General features: G+C 35.5%; 1 protein-coding gene across 1 annotated transcript in view; it reads left to right on the plus strand.

Annotated features, from left to right (window-relative positions):
- HSD17B4 (hydroxysteroid 17-beta dehydrogenase 4) overlaps positions 1–18,171 on the plus strand; it is a 107,384-nt gene that overhangs the window by 42,628 nt on the left and 46,585 nt on the right. The window contains exons 5-11 of the mRNA XM_043465871.1: positions 1,461–1,482; positions 1,595–1,641; positions 3,118–3,202; positions 4,336–4,523; positions 11,017–11,108; positions 13,950–13,974; positions 15,460–15,588. Of these exons, the coding sequence (XP_043321806.1) occupies positions 1,461–1,482; positions 1,595–1,641; positions 3,118–3,202; positions 4,336–4,523; positions 11,017–11,108; positions 13,950–13,974; positions 15,460–15,588 (588 nt within the window). The remainder of the gene's footprint in view (positions 1–1,460; positions 1,483–1,594; positions 1,642–3,117; positions 3,203–4,335; positions 4,524–11,016; positions 11,109–13,949; positions 13,975–15,459; positions 15,589–18,171) is intronic.

Here is an 18,171-nt window from a genome sequence, read left to right on the forward strand (position 1 = left end):
TATATATATATATTTTAATTATTTTTGACTGCACTGGATGTTAGATGTGGCTCATGGGGTCTTCTTTGTGGCATGTGGACTTCACAGTTGCAGTGAGTGGGATCTAGTTTTCTAGCCAGAGATTGAATCTGGGCTTCCTGCATTGCAAGTGCTTAGGCAGGCGCCCCGGTGGGACAGACGTCTGGGGAAGGCGGGCCACGGGCACCGGGGACTCTTCCCAGGCTCCGCCCCCGTTGCCCCGCCCACCCGCGGACCCGGCGCTAGGGGCCGTGTGGGCCCCGGATGTGCCCTTGGGGTGCAGAGAGGGCTCGCGCCGAGCTGCTGCCTGAGCTGCTACCCGGGTTCCCCTCCAGCCTGCTGGCCCAACGTGGCCCTGCGCGTCCCTTGGCTCTCCACTCCCTGCTCGAGCATCTCGGGCCGAGGCACCGTGGAGAGGGGCTCTCCTGTTGAACAGACGTTTCCCGTGTTCCAAATTTATAAATTATAAAATGTATATAATTTTATAAAGTTAAATCCTAAATTTTATATTTAGAAAATAAAAAATCAGTATTTTGGCAATAGAGGACTCAGTGGAATATTTTGGATAATTATAATTATCCAGATTAAAGTGATTCTGTGTCTTGCAAATTAAGATGAATTATATAAAAGTTCATTTTTAAGAAGTATTTCAATATATTGTTTAATTGTCATAATTTAATCCCATACATTGTAACAGGTTATTGCATTACTGGAGGAAAAGCCCAACATGTTTCTAGTCAGAAAAAATGTTGATTTTTATAGTTTTAATGTGTTCACGCTCCCTTTTTTTTTGGTCTACCATGTGTATTTTTTCTAGCTATATTTGGTTGAGTTTGTGAGAGACATGTTCACATATTGTCTGACACAGGGATGGAAGCCCTAAAGGTTTGAAGTCATGAAATGAAGATAGCCACAAGATGGTGGTTGAACGTTAAAAACAATCCCTTTCTTTTTATAGTGAGGATGCAATTGTGTATTCATATAGGCTATCAGTTTCTGATTCTAATGGTTTCCTTTCTGGGCTTTTGACTTTTCATTGGCAAGGAAAATTTTTTTTGAACTTTTAACTTTCCCTGTGAATTTTGAAGTTGCCTGAGGGATGGCTTATGGTTACTGCTGAGTTCTAAGAACTTAAGTTATGTGACTGCTAATTCTGTAAATAAGTTCATAGAATTTTGGCAGAAGGTAGAGATGGAAAAATCTAAAAAAATTTTAGATATGCAGGTTTGAAAGGAAGGCACTAATATAATGTGATTCTTATGCTTTTGTGAATCAGATTTTTTTTGCTATAGGTATAAAATTTTGTTTTGCTAGCACTTGTTGCTTATTTTATCTACTGTTCCATGGGGAGAAAAACACTTTTGAAAGAAATGTGAGTTTTAAGCAAATGCAAATTAATATGCTTGCTTTTATATATGTGACTTGGATGTTTTATATTGCAGATATTGTGATCAACAATGCTGGGTGAGTATTTCTTTTTTCATTTCCAATAAAGTAATGTATTTGCAAAGTTTTTTTTTTTTTTTTTTTTAGTATTTCTCATGTTTCTCATCTCAACAAATATGTCAATTTTTAGGATTCTGAGGGACCGTTCATTTAGTAGAATAAGTGATGGAGACTGGGGTAAGATGTTTTAATATTCTCTATGGAACATACTTATCCATTTAGCTGTCTAATACTTGATGTACTTACACACTTAAGGAAAATCTTGCTTCTACCTATTCTTTCTACTAATGTAAGTGATGAATAAGCTTTATGACTAAAAATGATGAACATTTTGGGAGTAACCTTTTTTTAAACCTTCGAAAAATTAAAAAAAATTAAAATCTGTTGGTGAAAGTTATCTAAAAGGTTTTTGTGCTTTTCATCTTTTTTTTTGTTTGTTTCTGAGAGATTGTCAGCATTTTCTTGCAGTATTTTTAACAGCTTTTTATGTGTTTTTCTGGCTGTATAATTGTTATTTCAACAGCAAGAGAAGGCTGTGGAAGAGTGAGGCACTAAAAATGATGGAAATCTGAGAACTGTGTGAGAAAAGTCTAGATATTATTTTGAAACTTCTAATAAGTAGGAAAATTTTTCATTAGGAATGTCATGTTGGAAAAATTGAGTTTAGATAGTGAACAGTCGCTGTTATGAAATATTTTTCCATATTTGCTCTTTTTTGCCCTTAGTTCATTAACTACCAGAACTAAAACAATCTGAGACAGTGGCAGACGTAGTAACTGAGGTGAATTATGTTGTTGTTTATAGAGTGTTTCTGGGAAAGATTATCAGAAGTCTTTTTGGAAGAAGCAAGCTATCTCTGTGACATAGAATTAAGCAAAGACAGGCTTTTAGTTTTCTCTTCCCTTGTAATGACTGAGTAAAAGAGAAGCTGAGAAAGATAAGTTTTGTTGGCAAAGGAGACTTACCTTGGTGCTTTGCTTTGAGCTCTGATGGGGCTGCAGTGGCTTCATCAGGATAAAATTAAATCTAGAGTTGTCTATCTGAATCATCCTCCAAGTTTTTTGTTCATTAGATTGCCATTTCTAAAAGCAGGCATCTCTTTCTCTCTTTTTCCCACTTTGCCTTTCCCTATTTCCTCCATCTCTTCCACTCCTCCCCCCAACTCTTAACTCACTTAGTAAACCCTGGTAAAAATAGGGATTAAGGGATATTATGAACATTTTATAAACATTTCTTGATGATAAAGTGGATGATTTTTGATTATGCTTTAATTGATGTTTATATTGAGTCCCAATTACACATGTAGATTTCTTGGGTATTTGTATTAATGAGTTTTTATATAAAATAGGCATATATTAAAGATGACATTGTATTTAGATGTGTGTACAGGCATCATATTTAGATGGCATTGTATTTGTGATAAAGTTGCAATAATCTAATTATAATTTATAGGCAAAATAGATACGAATTATTGATTGGATATATAATTGGGACTAAAGCAAAAATGATTACTCCGAGTACAATGTTAACAGTAGTTGGAATGCTAGGTATAAAAAAGAACATCTTTGTATAAGTAAATCATTGCTAATGTTGATTCTGAGATAGGTCTATCTAATTTTTTACAACATTCATGATAAAAATTTCTTGTTTTAGATATAATCCAGAGAGTTCATTTGCGGGGCTCATTCCTGGTGACCCGGGCAGCATGGGATCACATGAAGAAACAGAACTTTGGAAGGTAGAGTTGTATGTGGGTGTCAAGGGAGATTAGAGATGTTGTATGTGTGTTCTTGTGTATAGAGGAGAAGAATTGCTTTGATATGGAAAAATACACCTCCAGATATGCACAGGCTTTTTAAATATAGTTTTGGCACATGCTTCCCCATTAAATTGGCGTCAGTCATGGATCAGCTGAGCTGGACAAGTTTGTATTTCTTTTTACCTCCTACTTTTCATTATTAATGATTTTCCTGCCATTCTCAGATATTTTAGCAGTACAAACATTGAGGATTCAGCTCTGCTTTATTCTCTAACTAAAATATCATTTTGTGTGTCCAGTGACCAACTGGGGAGAGATGAGTAGTTGTTTTCTACCAGCTGGCATTGCTCAGACATGAGTTAGTCTTTATTGACCAGAAATAGAAGGACCCTTACAGTTGCATCTGTGTGACTCAGATGTGGCAGACCTAGTAAGTGGCTCCGTGTACTCTAATGTAAAGGCTATTCTTATTTTTTTTTAAGGCTATTCTTATTAACTTAGGGTTCACATACATCTACTAGAAGTAAATTGCTTGCGATGTATTTTCTTATTGGAGAGTTCTGGTGTATCCTGATATTAGCAGTTTCTGAAAGTAGATGATATGATTTACTTTACTTGTTCTACTAAGTAGAGTAAGAAAGATTAGGTCAGATTTTCAGATGGTATTGTTTTAATATGAGGCATTTAATATTATCCAGACAGGGAAAGGGGCAAAATGATGAGGACTAAAGAATTAGGATTTCAGGATCTAATATTTCTTACTAAGATTTTGACTTGTCAATGGCAGTTTATTTTTTGTTTGTAAATACTTACTGTTGTTTTCAGAGATAATGAATATATATTTTTACACTTGAATTCATTTGTTCCTAACCAAGGATCCTTTTTTTTTTTTTTTCAGGGATTCTTTTTAAAACAATAAAATCTTATAGTTGAATTTTGAGAGATTACTTTTGTTATTAATTTAGGTATATGAATTATGACTTTAAGAACCTAAGGCCAGTATACAGAGTTTCTTTTGACAGGTATAATAGTAATGAAAAAGAAAAAAAGTGCTTAGAGTCGCAACATTATTAAAACATAGAAAAGATTGAGAGATTGATTTTTCTTTTTAGAATCATCATGACTTCATCAGCTTCAGGAATATATGGGAACTTTGGCCAAGCAAATTATTGTGCTGCAAAACTGGGTCTTCTGGGCCTTTCAAATTGTCTTGCGGTGGAAGGCAAGAAAAACAACATTCATTGTAACACTATTGCCCCTACTGCTGGATCACGGATGACCCAAACCATTTTGCCTGAACGTAAGTTTAAATTTTTCAGTGCTGTTCTCCACATATCTGTGTGGAGTGAACTTTGCCAAAGTGTTTAATTTTTTGAGTAACTAAAAAATTTCCTTACAATTTAAAAAAGCATGATGTGTAATTTACATTAATTATATAAAATTTAGGAAAGCACAAACAGGAAAAGTAAAGAAATGACCCATAATTCTAACACACTGAGGTAAATTTTCTCTTTGTGTAGGTAGACATACGTATTTTTTTAACAGAATGAAGTAAATGCATTCTTACTGTTTCATAATAATTATTTTTAAAAATTAATGTAAAAATTAACAGATTATTTTTTAAAAGGATTTATAGAAGAATTGATCAGATAGTAAAGAGAGTGCTCATGTACTCCTCCCACACAGTTACCTGCATTTTTAACATCCTACATCAGTGTGCTACATTTGTTACAACTGATGAACCAGTACTTATCCCTTCTTATTGGGTTGGCCAAAAAGTAATTGTTTCGGTTTTTCTATACCATCTGATGGAGAAACCAGAGTGAACTTCTTGGCCAACCCAATATAACCTACAGTTCATAGTTTACTTTAGGGCTCATTCTTTAAGTTATCCAATCACATGGGTTTTCACAAATGTGTAATGTTATGTACCCACCATCACAGATCATACAGAACGGTTTCACTTCCTGGAAAATCCCCTGTGTTCCATCTCTTCATCCCACTCTTCTTTCTCCCCAGTGTCTGAGACGATTGAAGCTAGTTTCTTTTTATCATTGAATAATATTACATGGTATGGAGGTGCCTCAGTTTGTTTATTCATTCACCTATCAAGGAATATTTTGATTATTTCCAATTTTTGACAATTATGAGTAAAGCTTCTGTGAACATTCATGTGCAGGTTTTTGTGTGGGTGAAGTTTTCAACTCATTTTGTTAAATATTAAGGAGGATAATTGCTGGATTGTATGGTAAGTCTCGCTTAGTAAGAAATTTTCAAGCGTCTTCCAAAATGACTGTATCATGCATTATTGCCACTGGCTGTCTGTAAAATATCTTGTTGCTCCACATCTTGCCAGTATTTATTATTGTTAGTCTTTTGCGTGTTAGTTCTTCTAATAGGTATGTAGGTATTTCATTGTTTTCATTTTCAGTTCCCTAATGACACATGATGTACATTTTTCCCTGTGCTTCTTTGCCATTTATTTGTCTTTTTTGTTGATGTATCTGTTCATATCTTTCGCTCATTTTTAAATTGGACTCTGTGTTTTCTTATTGTTGAGTTGTAAGAGTTCCCTGCAGATTTTGGAAACAAGTTCTTAATCATATAAGTGTTTTGCAAAATATTTTTTCCTAATCTGTAACATGTTTTTTAAATTCTCTTAATCTCTTTCACTTTTGAAGCATAATTTCACTGCTACAGAATTCTGGGTTGGTAATTTTTTTCTTTAGCCCTTGAAATATTTCACTCCACTCTTCTATTGCTAACATGGTTTTTGAAGGAGAGTTTGACATAATTCTTTTCTTGTTTCTTTATGCATAAGGCATATTTTCCCCCTCTATTTCTCCAAGATTTTCTCCTTGTTTTTCTGCAGTTTGAATATAGTATGCATAATAATAGGTGTAGATTTTTGGCTATATGCTACTTGATATCCTCTGATCTTCCTGGCTCTATGGTTGGTATCTGTCATTAATTTTGGAAAATTCTCAGACATCAGTGCTTCAACTATTTCTTCTTCCTTTTTTTTTTCTTTTTTCCTTCCATTTCTGGTATTCTCATTATGTGCCTCTTTATCTTTTATAATTATACAATACCACAGTTCTTTGATATTCTGTTCCCCTTCTTTTTTTTCATTCTTTTTTCTCTCTGTGTTTCATTTCAGTTTGGGAAGTTTCTGTTAACATACATTCAGGCTTACTGATTCTTCTTTTCATTTTAGAGTGTTACATTGTTTTTTAGCCTTTCCTTTTGATTTTTTTCCAAAGCATTTCCTTCTGTCTGCTTATAAGTCATCTGTTCTTACAAATTGCCCACTTTTTCCCCTTAGAGCCCTCAACATGTTAATTACAGTTATTTTAAATTCCTGGTTTGATAATTCCAAAATCTCTGCTATATTTGAGGCTATATCTCTGGTTTGTTGTTCTGTTTGTTTTGTTTTTTGGCTGCACTGTGTGGCGTGTGGGATCTTGGTTCCCTAATCAGGGACTGAACTCATGCCTTCTGTCGTGAAAGTGCGGAATCTTAACCCCTGAACTGCCAGGGAAGTCTCTTGCGGCTGGTTCTCATGCTTGCTTTATCCCTTCAGCCTGTACTTTTCTTGTCTTTTAGCAGGCTTTGAAATTGTTGTTGAAAACTGAACATGACATGTTGAGGGAGTAGATAGAAAATGTGGTGTATTGAACTTGATTGTGAGGTTTTACGTTTGTCTGGCCAGAACTTAGATTGTGTTTATTGGTTGCTGTAGATGTTGGTGTCAGAAACTACATTTTCCTCTCTGTCCTTGTTTTTGGGTACCCTGTTGTCTTTGGGTTTCCTTAGATACTCTTTGTTAAAGAGTGTGTATGTTTGCCACACTCTCAGTTGTAATCTGCTGTTGTTATACTGGAGCCCTGCTGAAGTGACTGTAAGTGAATGGGAGGGAGTGTGCTCTCTAGTATAATTACATCTCCACTTTTTTAGAAGATCAGAGCCCCTTTACGCTGACTCTTAGAAGAGTTTCTTAGCCTTTCCCCCACCCCCCTTATTTGAGACAGGAGACTAGAGGGGCTTCACTTGTCTAATTGAAGCTCTGGTAATTCCCCTTAAGGATAGGCCTTTGTTAAGGAGAACAGAGCATATTTCAAAATGGGCATATTTCTGGGCATATCTCAAAATGATTTTATTTTATTGACTTATTTTTTACCCTCTCCCATTTTCTCTGTGATATTTCAAAGCAAATCTCAGGCGTTACTTCTCACCTAATATATACTTGGAAGTGTGTCTCTCCAACAGATATGGACATTATAACCACAATGCCAATATCCTACTAAAATAATTCATTAACATTGTCTAATACTAAGTTTATATTAAAGCTTCCTAGTTACCTAAAAAGTATCTTTGTAGAGTTAGTTCATTCTACAAGGACCTAAACAAAGGCATTTTGTTTCTGTGAGTGTCTGTGTGTGTGTGTGCGCTCAGTCACTCAGTCCTGTCTGACCCTTTGTGACCCCATGGACTGTAGCCCACCAGGCTCCTCTGTCCTTGGAATTTTCTAGGCAAGAGTCCTGAAGTGGGTTGACATTTCCTACTCCAGGGAATCTTCCTGACCCAAGGATAGAGCCCACGTCTCTTATGTCTCCAGCATTGGCAGGCAGATCTTTTTAGAGTTGGTTTAGATCCCCAAGGATCTAAACAGAGCCCATAGGCAAAAATTTGTTACTGTATCTCTTGTTTCATTTAACATAATAACATAATAGTTCATTCTCCTTTTTAAAAAAGTGCCAATTATTTGTTGAAGGAACTACCAGTTCACCTATTCTATAGACTGTTCCTCATTCTTGATTTGAATTGCCCTTGCTCTTCTCTCAAAAATCAGCTGATCACAAATGTGTAAGTCTGTTTCTGGATTCTCTGTTCTGTTGTATTGATCTCTGGGCCTATACCGTGATGTTTTGATTACTGTAGTTTTAGAGTAAGTCTTGAAATCAGGTAATGGGAGTCTGCCAACTTTATTTTTTGAAAACATGAACATAAATTTTTAAATTAAAAAATTTAAATGTATGATCAAGAGCCGATGCTGATTTCAGTCAGTTCAGTTCAGTCGCTCAGTCGTGTCTGACTCTTTGCAACTCCATGGACTGCAGCATGCCAGGTATCCCTGTCCATCACCAACTCCCAGAGTTTACCCAAACTCATGTCCATTGAGTCAGTGATGCCATCCAACCATCTCATCCTCTGTCATCCCCTTCTTCTCCCACCTTCAATCTTTCCCACCTCCCACCTTCAATCTTCAATAAATGCTGATTTGTTTGGTTATATAATAAGCAAAATACTTGACTGGTGTAAAACTGTGTGTAGTTTCTGATACTCCTGGCTTTAACATATGTTTTAAAAAGAAAGTATCTATAATACTTTAAAAGTAGCTTCTGTGAAACAGTACAAAACAATTGATGAGTGAAATTATTTTAAAATTAGCTGCTTCATGGAATGAAAGTGAAAGTGAAAGTTGCTCTGTTGTGTCCGGCTCTTTGCGACCCCATGGATTATACAGTCCATGGAATTCTCCAGGCCAGAATACTGGAGTGGGTACCCTTTTCCTTCTCCAGGGGATCTTCCCAACCCAGGGATCGAATCCAGGTCTCCTGCATTGCAGGTGGATTCTTTACCAGCTGAGCCATAAGGGAAGCCCAAGAATACTGGAATGGGTAGCCTATCCCTTCATGGAATACAAATGCTTATTCACAGTACCATTTTACTTTCTGCATTTGAGCTACCATTTGTTTTAGATCTTGCTGGCTTTTTCTAAGAGCTGTGCCTAACCAGTTTGCTTTGGTGTTGAATAGTTATTTGTACCTGACATCTAATTTTTTTCCTTTTCCTTGTCAACATGGCCATTTAAAAAAGTCCTTTATTTTAAAGACTCTCTATACTCTCATATCTTATTGAAGGAATTCTTGTTAAAGAACTAGATTATATGAAGAAGAGATACAATTCACTTTTTTCTCCCTTTTAAGTATGTGTGTGTGTGTATATATATATATATATATATATATATGCATATGCACACAACAGCTACATACATATGCATAACAGCTTAGGTTACTGGTAAGAGATAAAGAATCAAATGTAATCACAGTCATGAACTTGCTGCTCAACCCAAGAACTGAAGCATTACTTGCATCTAACTTTATACTTTCTATTCCTCTGCTTCATGCCAAGAGATGACCACTATTTAGATTTTTATGCTTATCATTTCTTTGCTAGATTTCTACCTTGGTCACTTTTTGCCATCATCTGTAGACTTTCTTGGGAAAGCAGCAAGTCTTTAAGAAAATATTGAAAACTATAGCTTTTAAATTCGCTTTCCTTTGAGAATGTAATTTCCATTAATTTGGACAGGTCTGTACCTCTAGAGAAGTTAAGTCAATGTTTAATGTAGTGTCTTTATGTCCACCAAACTCTACTGAAAGATATTGGGAGAATAGATCTACTTTAGACAAATAGCTTAATCTTTCTAGACCTGTTTTCTCTTCTGTAAAAGGAGAGAATTATTGTAGGTCATTTTTAAAAGACACTTTAGATTCTAAATTTTTGTTATTTTAAATTTTGATATTGATTACTTTTTTATAGTTTAGAAAAAGCCGAAAATTTATTTTGCCTCAGTGTTTTTTCTTCTCTTCTGAAATATTCACTTACAGGCTATCAAAAGAATTATTTGTTAGAGAACCAGGTGTTCTGAGTAGTGTGTGGAGACGTCTGTAATTTCATTTTCCCCTTTGAGATATATTTGATCAATGGAAAGTCACATATGAAACTTACATGTTTATTGCATGAAATGAGACATAATCTTAGAATGAATACCCATGAACTTTCAAGTTGTATTAGTTATTTGCTGCTTTGTAATACATTACTTCAAGTTTTGTGGATTAAAACAAGTATATATTCTCTCACAGTTTCTGGGATCAGGAATACCATAAAGTGAAAGGTTTTTAGAGCTGCTCTTTCATTTACAGGGACTGTAAATGTCATCTGTGTCACTTCAAAATGTAAAACTGTATTTTGTCATTTCACAATTAAAATTTACATTTATTTGATTCTTTAAAGTTTATAAGCTGTGTTAACAAATTACATCTCCTTTGAACCTTGGGACAGCTTGGTAGAATGGGCAGGCAGAGCATTTTGACGACCATCTTGCAGATGCCAACACACGCCCTTGAGAGTTGAGTGATGTTCTCAGTGCCCTAAGTTGCCTCTGTGGCAGGGCCGGCAGTAAAATACAGATGTTCATGCTCCTTGTGTAGTACATTTCTGCCTGCTAAGTTGCTCACAGAAGGTATGCAACAGGAAGATATTTCCTACACTTTGTGACTCATCAGTAATGGCTGCACGGTCCATTTTACATCATTATCTTACTGTCATGACACTTGTCAAGGCTCTTTTATAGTTTTCTAGCTCCTGGGAGAGCAAAATAGTTTTGTGAATAGCTGGTATCTAAGTTCCTTATGCTGTGTATGCCTTTGCTCACCAGTCTTTGCTGAGACAGCTTTAACTTGTCTTCTAAACAGAACGTTACTGACCTTGGAAAGGTATGTCTGATGCTTTCTGTGTTAGAAACCTGAAAGTCTCCATTGGGATGAAAAGATTCTTCTAAAAGCCTTGGATGTTAATACTAATTAATTTTGTATATTTGGTTTTTTTCTTATTTAAAAAGTCTCTGAATCTATAATTTATAAGTAAGGAATTTTTGGAAAGTAAAATAATTGATTGAATATGTATATATTCCTGTTTGTAAGGGTTTCCTTTACTATATATTTCAGATCTTCTGGAAGCCCTAAAGCCGGATTATGTGGCACCCCTGGTCCTTTGGCTTTGCCATGAGAGTTGTGAAGAAAATGGTGGCTTGTTTGAGGTATTCTGCACCTTTCTGTTTTCTCCCAAAGCAATATTTGTTTAATAAAATATAAAAAAAATTCAAAAATTCATATTTTTCAATTGTTTATGCCTGTAAAAATCTATATCAGTTGATATCACTTACGTGTTTTTTTAATATTGTGTCTGTGTTATAATTAAGGAACAAGTATGACATATCCTTTTTTGAGAAGGTAACAGCAACTTGTAAATTCTGTTTTTCCCTAGTTATTTATTTCTGATATTATTGTCCGATGAAAGATTGTGATGGGTATGATGCATTTAGTCATACAGAAAATATTATTTTTTTGATATTGAGATATTGAGTAGTTTTGATATTGAGATATTGAGTAGTAAAGTGAAAGGGTAGAACTGATGGTTTAAGGTCAGCCAAGTTGTATTTTGATTTCTTGCTCTGGTAATTGCTGACTCTCTGGAGTAGTGTACAGGTTAATCTCCCTGAGTTTAGTTTTCTTGGGGTTTTGCTGTGAGAACTGGAAATCATATTTTTAAACTCTTAGTATACATAGCAGTCACTCTTTGATTTTAACTATTATATCAGTATAGCAGGAATTCAGTCTGGGTATGATAGATCAGTAAACACAACTTATTAGTTGTATTGACTTTAAAAAGAAACTTTTCTATTTTTCCCTGTTGCAAAGCTTTATAAATGTTATAAAAAGAAAAACCACACATAACCACACCATCCAGTGAGATCCAGTTTTCATTTTATAGTCAAAATCCCTTCAGATTTCTTTATGCTGCTACATACATAAATAAATAAATATATATATATGTGTGTGTGTGTGTGTGTGTGTATATATATATATTTATTTTATTTTATTTTATTTTTTTTGGCTGTGCCTGCAGCGTATAGGATCTTAGTTCCCTGACCAGGGATTGACCCCATGCCCCCTGCATTGGGAGTGCAGTGTCTTAACCACTGGCCTGCAGAGAAGTCCCTGTATTTTTGAGTCCTCATTTGAGTTTGATCTTTTTTTCTCTTCTAGCCTGAACTGTTATGTTTTCGGCCATCCTCCTTTGTCTGATTCTCTGTGGTAATATAATAATAAACCTATTGTATATGGAAATACATGACTCCAAAACTATATCTTGGTAGCAGAGTAACCTGGCTCAGTTTGAAATTAATGATATATTAGTCTGATTTATTTGAATAAAAAGCTGTTTCACTTACTAGTGAAAAGCAGTCTATACAGGTCTAAGCAGAGGTAGGTACCTCCACTCTCTTAATCACAGTCACAATTGATTGTGAATTGTGAAAATTAAAGGTGGAAAGAACCTTATGGCTCTAGGTTTATAGAAGATGAGATTTAATAATATGAAGCCATGTGGAGCTCCAAATTTGGCCTGTGTGTCTTAATATCTTATTAAGGGAGTTTTAAAAATCTATTTGTCTTTTACGTTTATATTTGTTATTAATTCTGTGAACAAAAATGTCTGCTTTTTTTTTTTAGAAAACTTCAAATATGCAGGGGAATGTATAGAAGAAAATAAAATCTTCCACATTACTACTATCCAGAGATTATTCCTATTCATATTTTTATGTATATTCTCTCCCAGTCTTTTATTAGATGTGCATTTTACACGAGTAGTCTCTTTTTTTAGATATGCATTTTACACACACACTCATTCATACACAGATAATTAGGATAATGCTAAGTGAAGTTTCGTATGTTATTGCTTTATTTTACTACATTGTGGACATTTTTAGCAAGGGACACTGGGTATGCAAAATTGAGTACAAAATACAGTAAGAGAGGTGTGTAATATCCTGACTTAAACCTCGAACATAAGTTGCCACTTCTTTTGCAAAGTTTTGATAAATATCTAGAATGGCAGAGATTTTTTGGGTCAATTGGAGCTATTGTTTCTTAGCATCTGAGACGAATTTGCAGCTTGTGGCTTCACTCCCCAAATATGTTAAAAGATGATGTTTTTCTTGCCATCAATGCCATGCCACTGACAGCATCAAGGCTGATTGGCCTATTAAGATATATATAAAGGAAAGGGTGATTAAAAGCCACACTCTTGAACCTACAGCCACTGAGAAGTGTGTTGTTTGCTGATAATATCTTCCTCTCTCATATGCATTGGAACACTGTAGTTGTGGTGTTTGAAGATAGGACAAAAAGATTTTCTTCCATCAGACATTTTCTTCTGAGGATTTCCTTGAATGACTTTTGGAAAAAAATACCATCTTTCTGCATGGTGATTAGTGTATTTGGTCATTTGTCTTATCTATATATAAAGGTGTTTCATTAAAATGACTATGTAGTTCATTAAGTCAAATGCTGGTTTTGTTTTTTGTTACTTTTTATTTATTTGTTTTTATTCATTAAGTCTTTGTAGAGGGACATGTATTTCAAGTGATGCGCTGGGCACATTTGGTTTTTATATTGTTTAACCTTCATGGTTACCTCATGAAGAGTGTATTATTATCCTAATTTTACATAAGTGGAATCTTGGGTATAGGGAAGTCAAATAGTTTGACCAGGATCGCGCTGCTAGTCAATAGAAGAACCGGTATCACCCCTTACAGAGTCATGCTTACTACGTATGTTGCTACTGTCGGTGCTGCTTAAGTTTTCTGCTTTGATAGCATAAATAGTGCAAAGGCATGTGGGCCAGTGGGCTTTAGTAGATCTGTAGGTTTAGTAGATTTAGCGTTTTTAGTAGATTTAGCATTTTTTTCATCCACTGTCATCTAGCATTCCGATACTCTTAAATAGCTGTCTGTTTGTTTTTTTTTTTTTTAATTTTGAAAATTCTATTAGTAGTTCCACATTAGATGGTATAACTTTTCCCCCCCTCTTTTTGGTAGGTTGGAGCAGGATGGATTGGAAAATGTAAGTGTCTTTTGATTTTTGTTTTGCTATACATTATTTCCATTTTTTTAAACCTGTATATCCAGTTAGAGCTGTCAAATGTCTAACCGTGGGATCTAGTGCACGCATAATCAGACTCAAACATTGTTATAGCAAACACGTCTTCTAAATAAAGGAAGTTGTCGTGCACGCCTGTGCCATGTTCAGGGATGTTTTCAGTTTTTTTCCTGTTGGCAGTCCTTATTCAGTATTTGTCCTGTCTTCTTCAGAGCTGGCTGTTTCTTCAGACAGCACAGTACCTATATTGATGTTTGTCTGTCCCTGTCTCTGACATACCCTACATGGTTGTTCAGCAGAGGAGTGAGTGGGTGGGAGAGCATTTGTTGAAAAGTTGGGAGAAGCTGTGTCCTAGATGGCTCAACTGGCAGGTTCTCTACTTCTCTCATGGACTCTTTTCTTCCTTGGAGCTATTCTTCTTCAGCCCAATAGTAAATTCGTCTGGCTTCAACCCTTTCTTCCCCCAGTTCTTAAATGCTGTGAGCTCCAAACTGGATAATTACTTTATGGCATTTTAAAAAATGTTGTGAACATACCAGTATCCCAGTTCAAGTTTTCAGTTGGATGTTGGTATCAAAATTAATTGAATTATTTAATAGTCTGCCATTAGTGGATGACACTGTTACAGTAGAGTAATATTAATGATCTCTCCAGTTATGAAGTAACATTCAAACGTTTTTAAGTATCTTGTGATATCTTTAAGAAAGAAAGGGTAGGTATTGCAATAAAAGCCATATGTGGAACTTTATCAGTAGGAAATCTCTAGAGACTTCTGTCATTCCCCAAGACAAATCTTCACTTTAGTCGTCGTCAAAATCTGACGATTATGTTTAAATAAGGTTATTAGTGATTATTTATTTCTGAGGCCTTTTAAAAAAGAAACAATGTTAAAAATCTTGGAACTTATGCAGCAATGATGATTTTTGTGAATCTGGGCAATCAAGTTGACTTCCCCTGGATAGAGAGGAAGAGCAAAAGGAGGAAAAGGGAGAATTATTTGGGGCTGTCTGATACATTAATTTGATTATATGGAGTCTTTGACCTGTTACCATTTCAGTTTGCTATCCAGCAATGCTCTTTTCTGTTCTGTTACCTTGAAGTGGAGTATCTAAGTGATCTCTGGTGATGAAGTCAGTTTTTCTGTGTGATTATATATAATTTAACTTCTTCTGATTCAGTAATTCATCCTACCTTCAGTAGTATCTGGCATAGTCAGAGGAGAAAGAGGTTTTTTGCTTCAGCTTTAAATATTTAAAAAAAGAAATTTAATACTATCTTAATGGGTTTGAAGAATAAAATGCCATTTAAGGCTTGTCGTAAAAGTCTTTAGAAGTTAGAATCTTTTTTCCAAATTCCATCTTGCTTGAAGTTAAAAAAAAAATTCATCGGACTCATGAATTCTACTTTCTGTCTATGTGTTCAGCATCTCAGTTTTGTTTCTATAACCAGTACGATGGGAGCGAAGCCTTGGAGCCCTTGTGAGACAGAAGACTCAGCCAATGACTCCTGAGGCAGTGAAGGCTAACTGGACAAAGATCTGTGATTTCGATAATGCCACCAAGCCTCGGAGTATTCAAGGTAAAGAAGTGAGTTCAGTCCTGCCTGGGGAATCAGAGGCAATAAAGCATTCTCTTCTCTTATGGAACTATCTTCTTAACGGTGCTAACTTAGATGCTCGAGTCATCCACAGTACATTTTCTGCACCAGTAGGTATTAGAACTCTCCAATTTCAGATACGTATGTTACTTCCTCAGTTTATCAATTTTCTTTTTTTTTGTCCTGTTACGTTTTTTTTTCCAAGCCTCTTTTTATTTATTTTAAAAATATGAGCATCCAGTGGTCTTTTTATTCATTTATAATTGCACTGGATCTTCTTGCTTTTGCATGGGCTTTCTCTAGCTGCAGAGAGCCGGGACTGGCTACTCTTTGTTGCAGTGCGGGGACTTCTCATTGCAGTGGCTTCTTTTGTTTCAGAACACAGGCTCTAGAGCAGGTGGGTTTCAGTAGTTGCAGCACACAGGCTCAGTAGTTGTGGCTTGTGGGCCCTAGAGCACAAGGGCTTCAGGAGGTGTGGCATGCAAGCTTAGTTGCCCCTTGGTATGTGGACTCTTCCTGGATCAAGTATCAAACCCATGTCACCTGCATTAGCTGGCAGATTCTTATTACCTGCGCCACCAGGGAACTCTAGTTTTTCCAGTTTTCTTATGATCCTAGTTTTTCAGTACATGTGTGTGTGATTGGGGGATGGTAGAAAGTGTTTACCCATTTGTGCTCAATGCATCTATTCCCCATCTGATGGTTGATTTCAGTCTTGCCATATCTAATCACATGCTCCTTATCTGACTTGATTTTTTTTTTTTTAATTTCCTCAAAAGTTTATTTAGGTCTATTTTATTTAGGCTTACGGCTTTTCTATCTGGTGAATAGATTTTGCTTTGTTTTGGCACTTTGTCCTTGTTACTGTTTCTCTGCCTTTCTAAGATATTCCTTACTCCTTTTATCACCTCTGCTAATCTCAAGGCTTCTTCAGAAAAACTCAAGCCCTAGATGTTCAACAAAATCTTCCCAGATATTCTGGGTTTCATGGATCTCTCTCTTAGCTGAACTCTTCTGCTTGAGCGTCTAATCACTACTGCTTTCCACTACTTTTTTTTCATAAGTAGGTGGTTTCTTAACTGGAGAGTTCCTTTGGAGGCAGAGACTATATCTTGTGTGTCCTTCTTTTGTATTTGGTGCTAGGGTAGTGCTGAACTCATAGAAAGCATTTAGTAAATGCTTGTTATCGTGAGTTATTGAATCGTCTATGATATGCCACAGGAAATGACCAATAAAAATTATATTGTTTTTTCTAGTATAACTCACGTATGTTTATAGTATATGAAATTTACTAGGAAAGATAATGAATTGAAATTATTTTACAGGAAGATTATTTTTCCCCCAGCATTATATTTAATGTTAAATAGAAGAATATATCTGAAAAATGACTAGCCTGTTATTTTCCTTTTTATCCTAATGACGCTTCCCTGTCTGCTGGTATACTTGCTGAAATTTTTGTTATGCTTTTCTCAATCAGGGTATGATTATTATGTCATTAGAAGTATCATTTTCTGTATTCTTTTTTTTTTAGTATTTGAGGTAAGTTTAGTCTATGAATAGCAATCACCTATCAATGAAAATGATGAAAAGGAAAAAGGAAGAAATATCTTAAAAAAACTTTTCTCAGATGTCAGAATTCCACTTCATTGGCTTAAAAGTATTAGACTAATTCTTTGCCAGTTGCTTCATTTGCTGTTATTTTCTCCCACTCTGAAGGCTGTCTTTTCACCTTACTTATAGTTTCTTTCATTGTACAAAAGTTTTTAAGTTTAATTAGGTCCCATTTGTTTATTTTTGCTTTTATTTCCATTACTCTGGGAGGTGGGTCATAGAGGATCTTGCTGTGATTTATGTCAGAGAGTGTTTTGCCTGTGTTTTCCTCTAGGAGTTTTATAGTTAATCTCAAAAATATACAAACAACTCATGCAGCTCATTACCAGAAAAATAAACGACCCAATCAAAAAATGGGCCAAAGAACTAAACAGACATTTCTCCAAAGAAGACATACAGATGGCTAACAAACACATGGAAAAATGCTCAACATCACTCATTATCAGAGAAATGCAAATCAAAACCACAATGAGGTACCATCTCACGCCGGTCAGAATGGCTGCTATCAAAAAGTCTACAAGCAATAAATGCTGGAGAGGGTGTGGAGAAAAGGGAACCCTCTTACACTGTTGGTGGGAATGCAAACTAGTACAGCCACTATGGAGAACAGTGTGGAGATTCCTTTAAAAACTGGAAATAGAACTGCCATATGACCCAGCAATCCCACTGCTGGGCATTCACACTAAGGAAACCAGATCTGAAAGAGACACGTGTACCTCAGTGTTTACTGCAGCACTATTTATAATAGCTAGGACATGGAAGCAACCTAGATGCCCATCAGCAGATGAATGGATAAGAAGGCTGTGGTACATATACACCATGGAATATTATTCATCTATTAAAAGGAACACATTTGGATCAGTTCTAATGAGGTAGATGAAACAGAGCCTATTATACAGAGTGAAGTAAGTCAGAAAGGAAAACACCAATACAGTATATTAGCACATATATATG

The sequence above is a fragment of the Cervus canadensis genome, chromosome 4 (genome assembly GCF_019320065.1).
Source record: "Cervus canadensis isolate Bull #8, Minnesota chromosome 4, ASM1932006v1, whole genome shotgun sequence".
In the NCBI taxonomy this organism is placed as follows: Eukaryota; Metazoa; Chordata; class Mammalia; order Artiodactyla; family Cervidae; genus Cervus; species Cervus canadensis.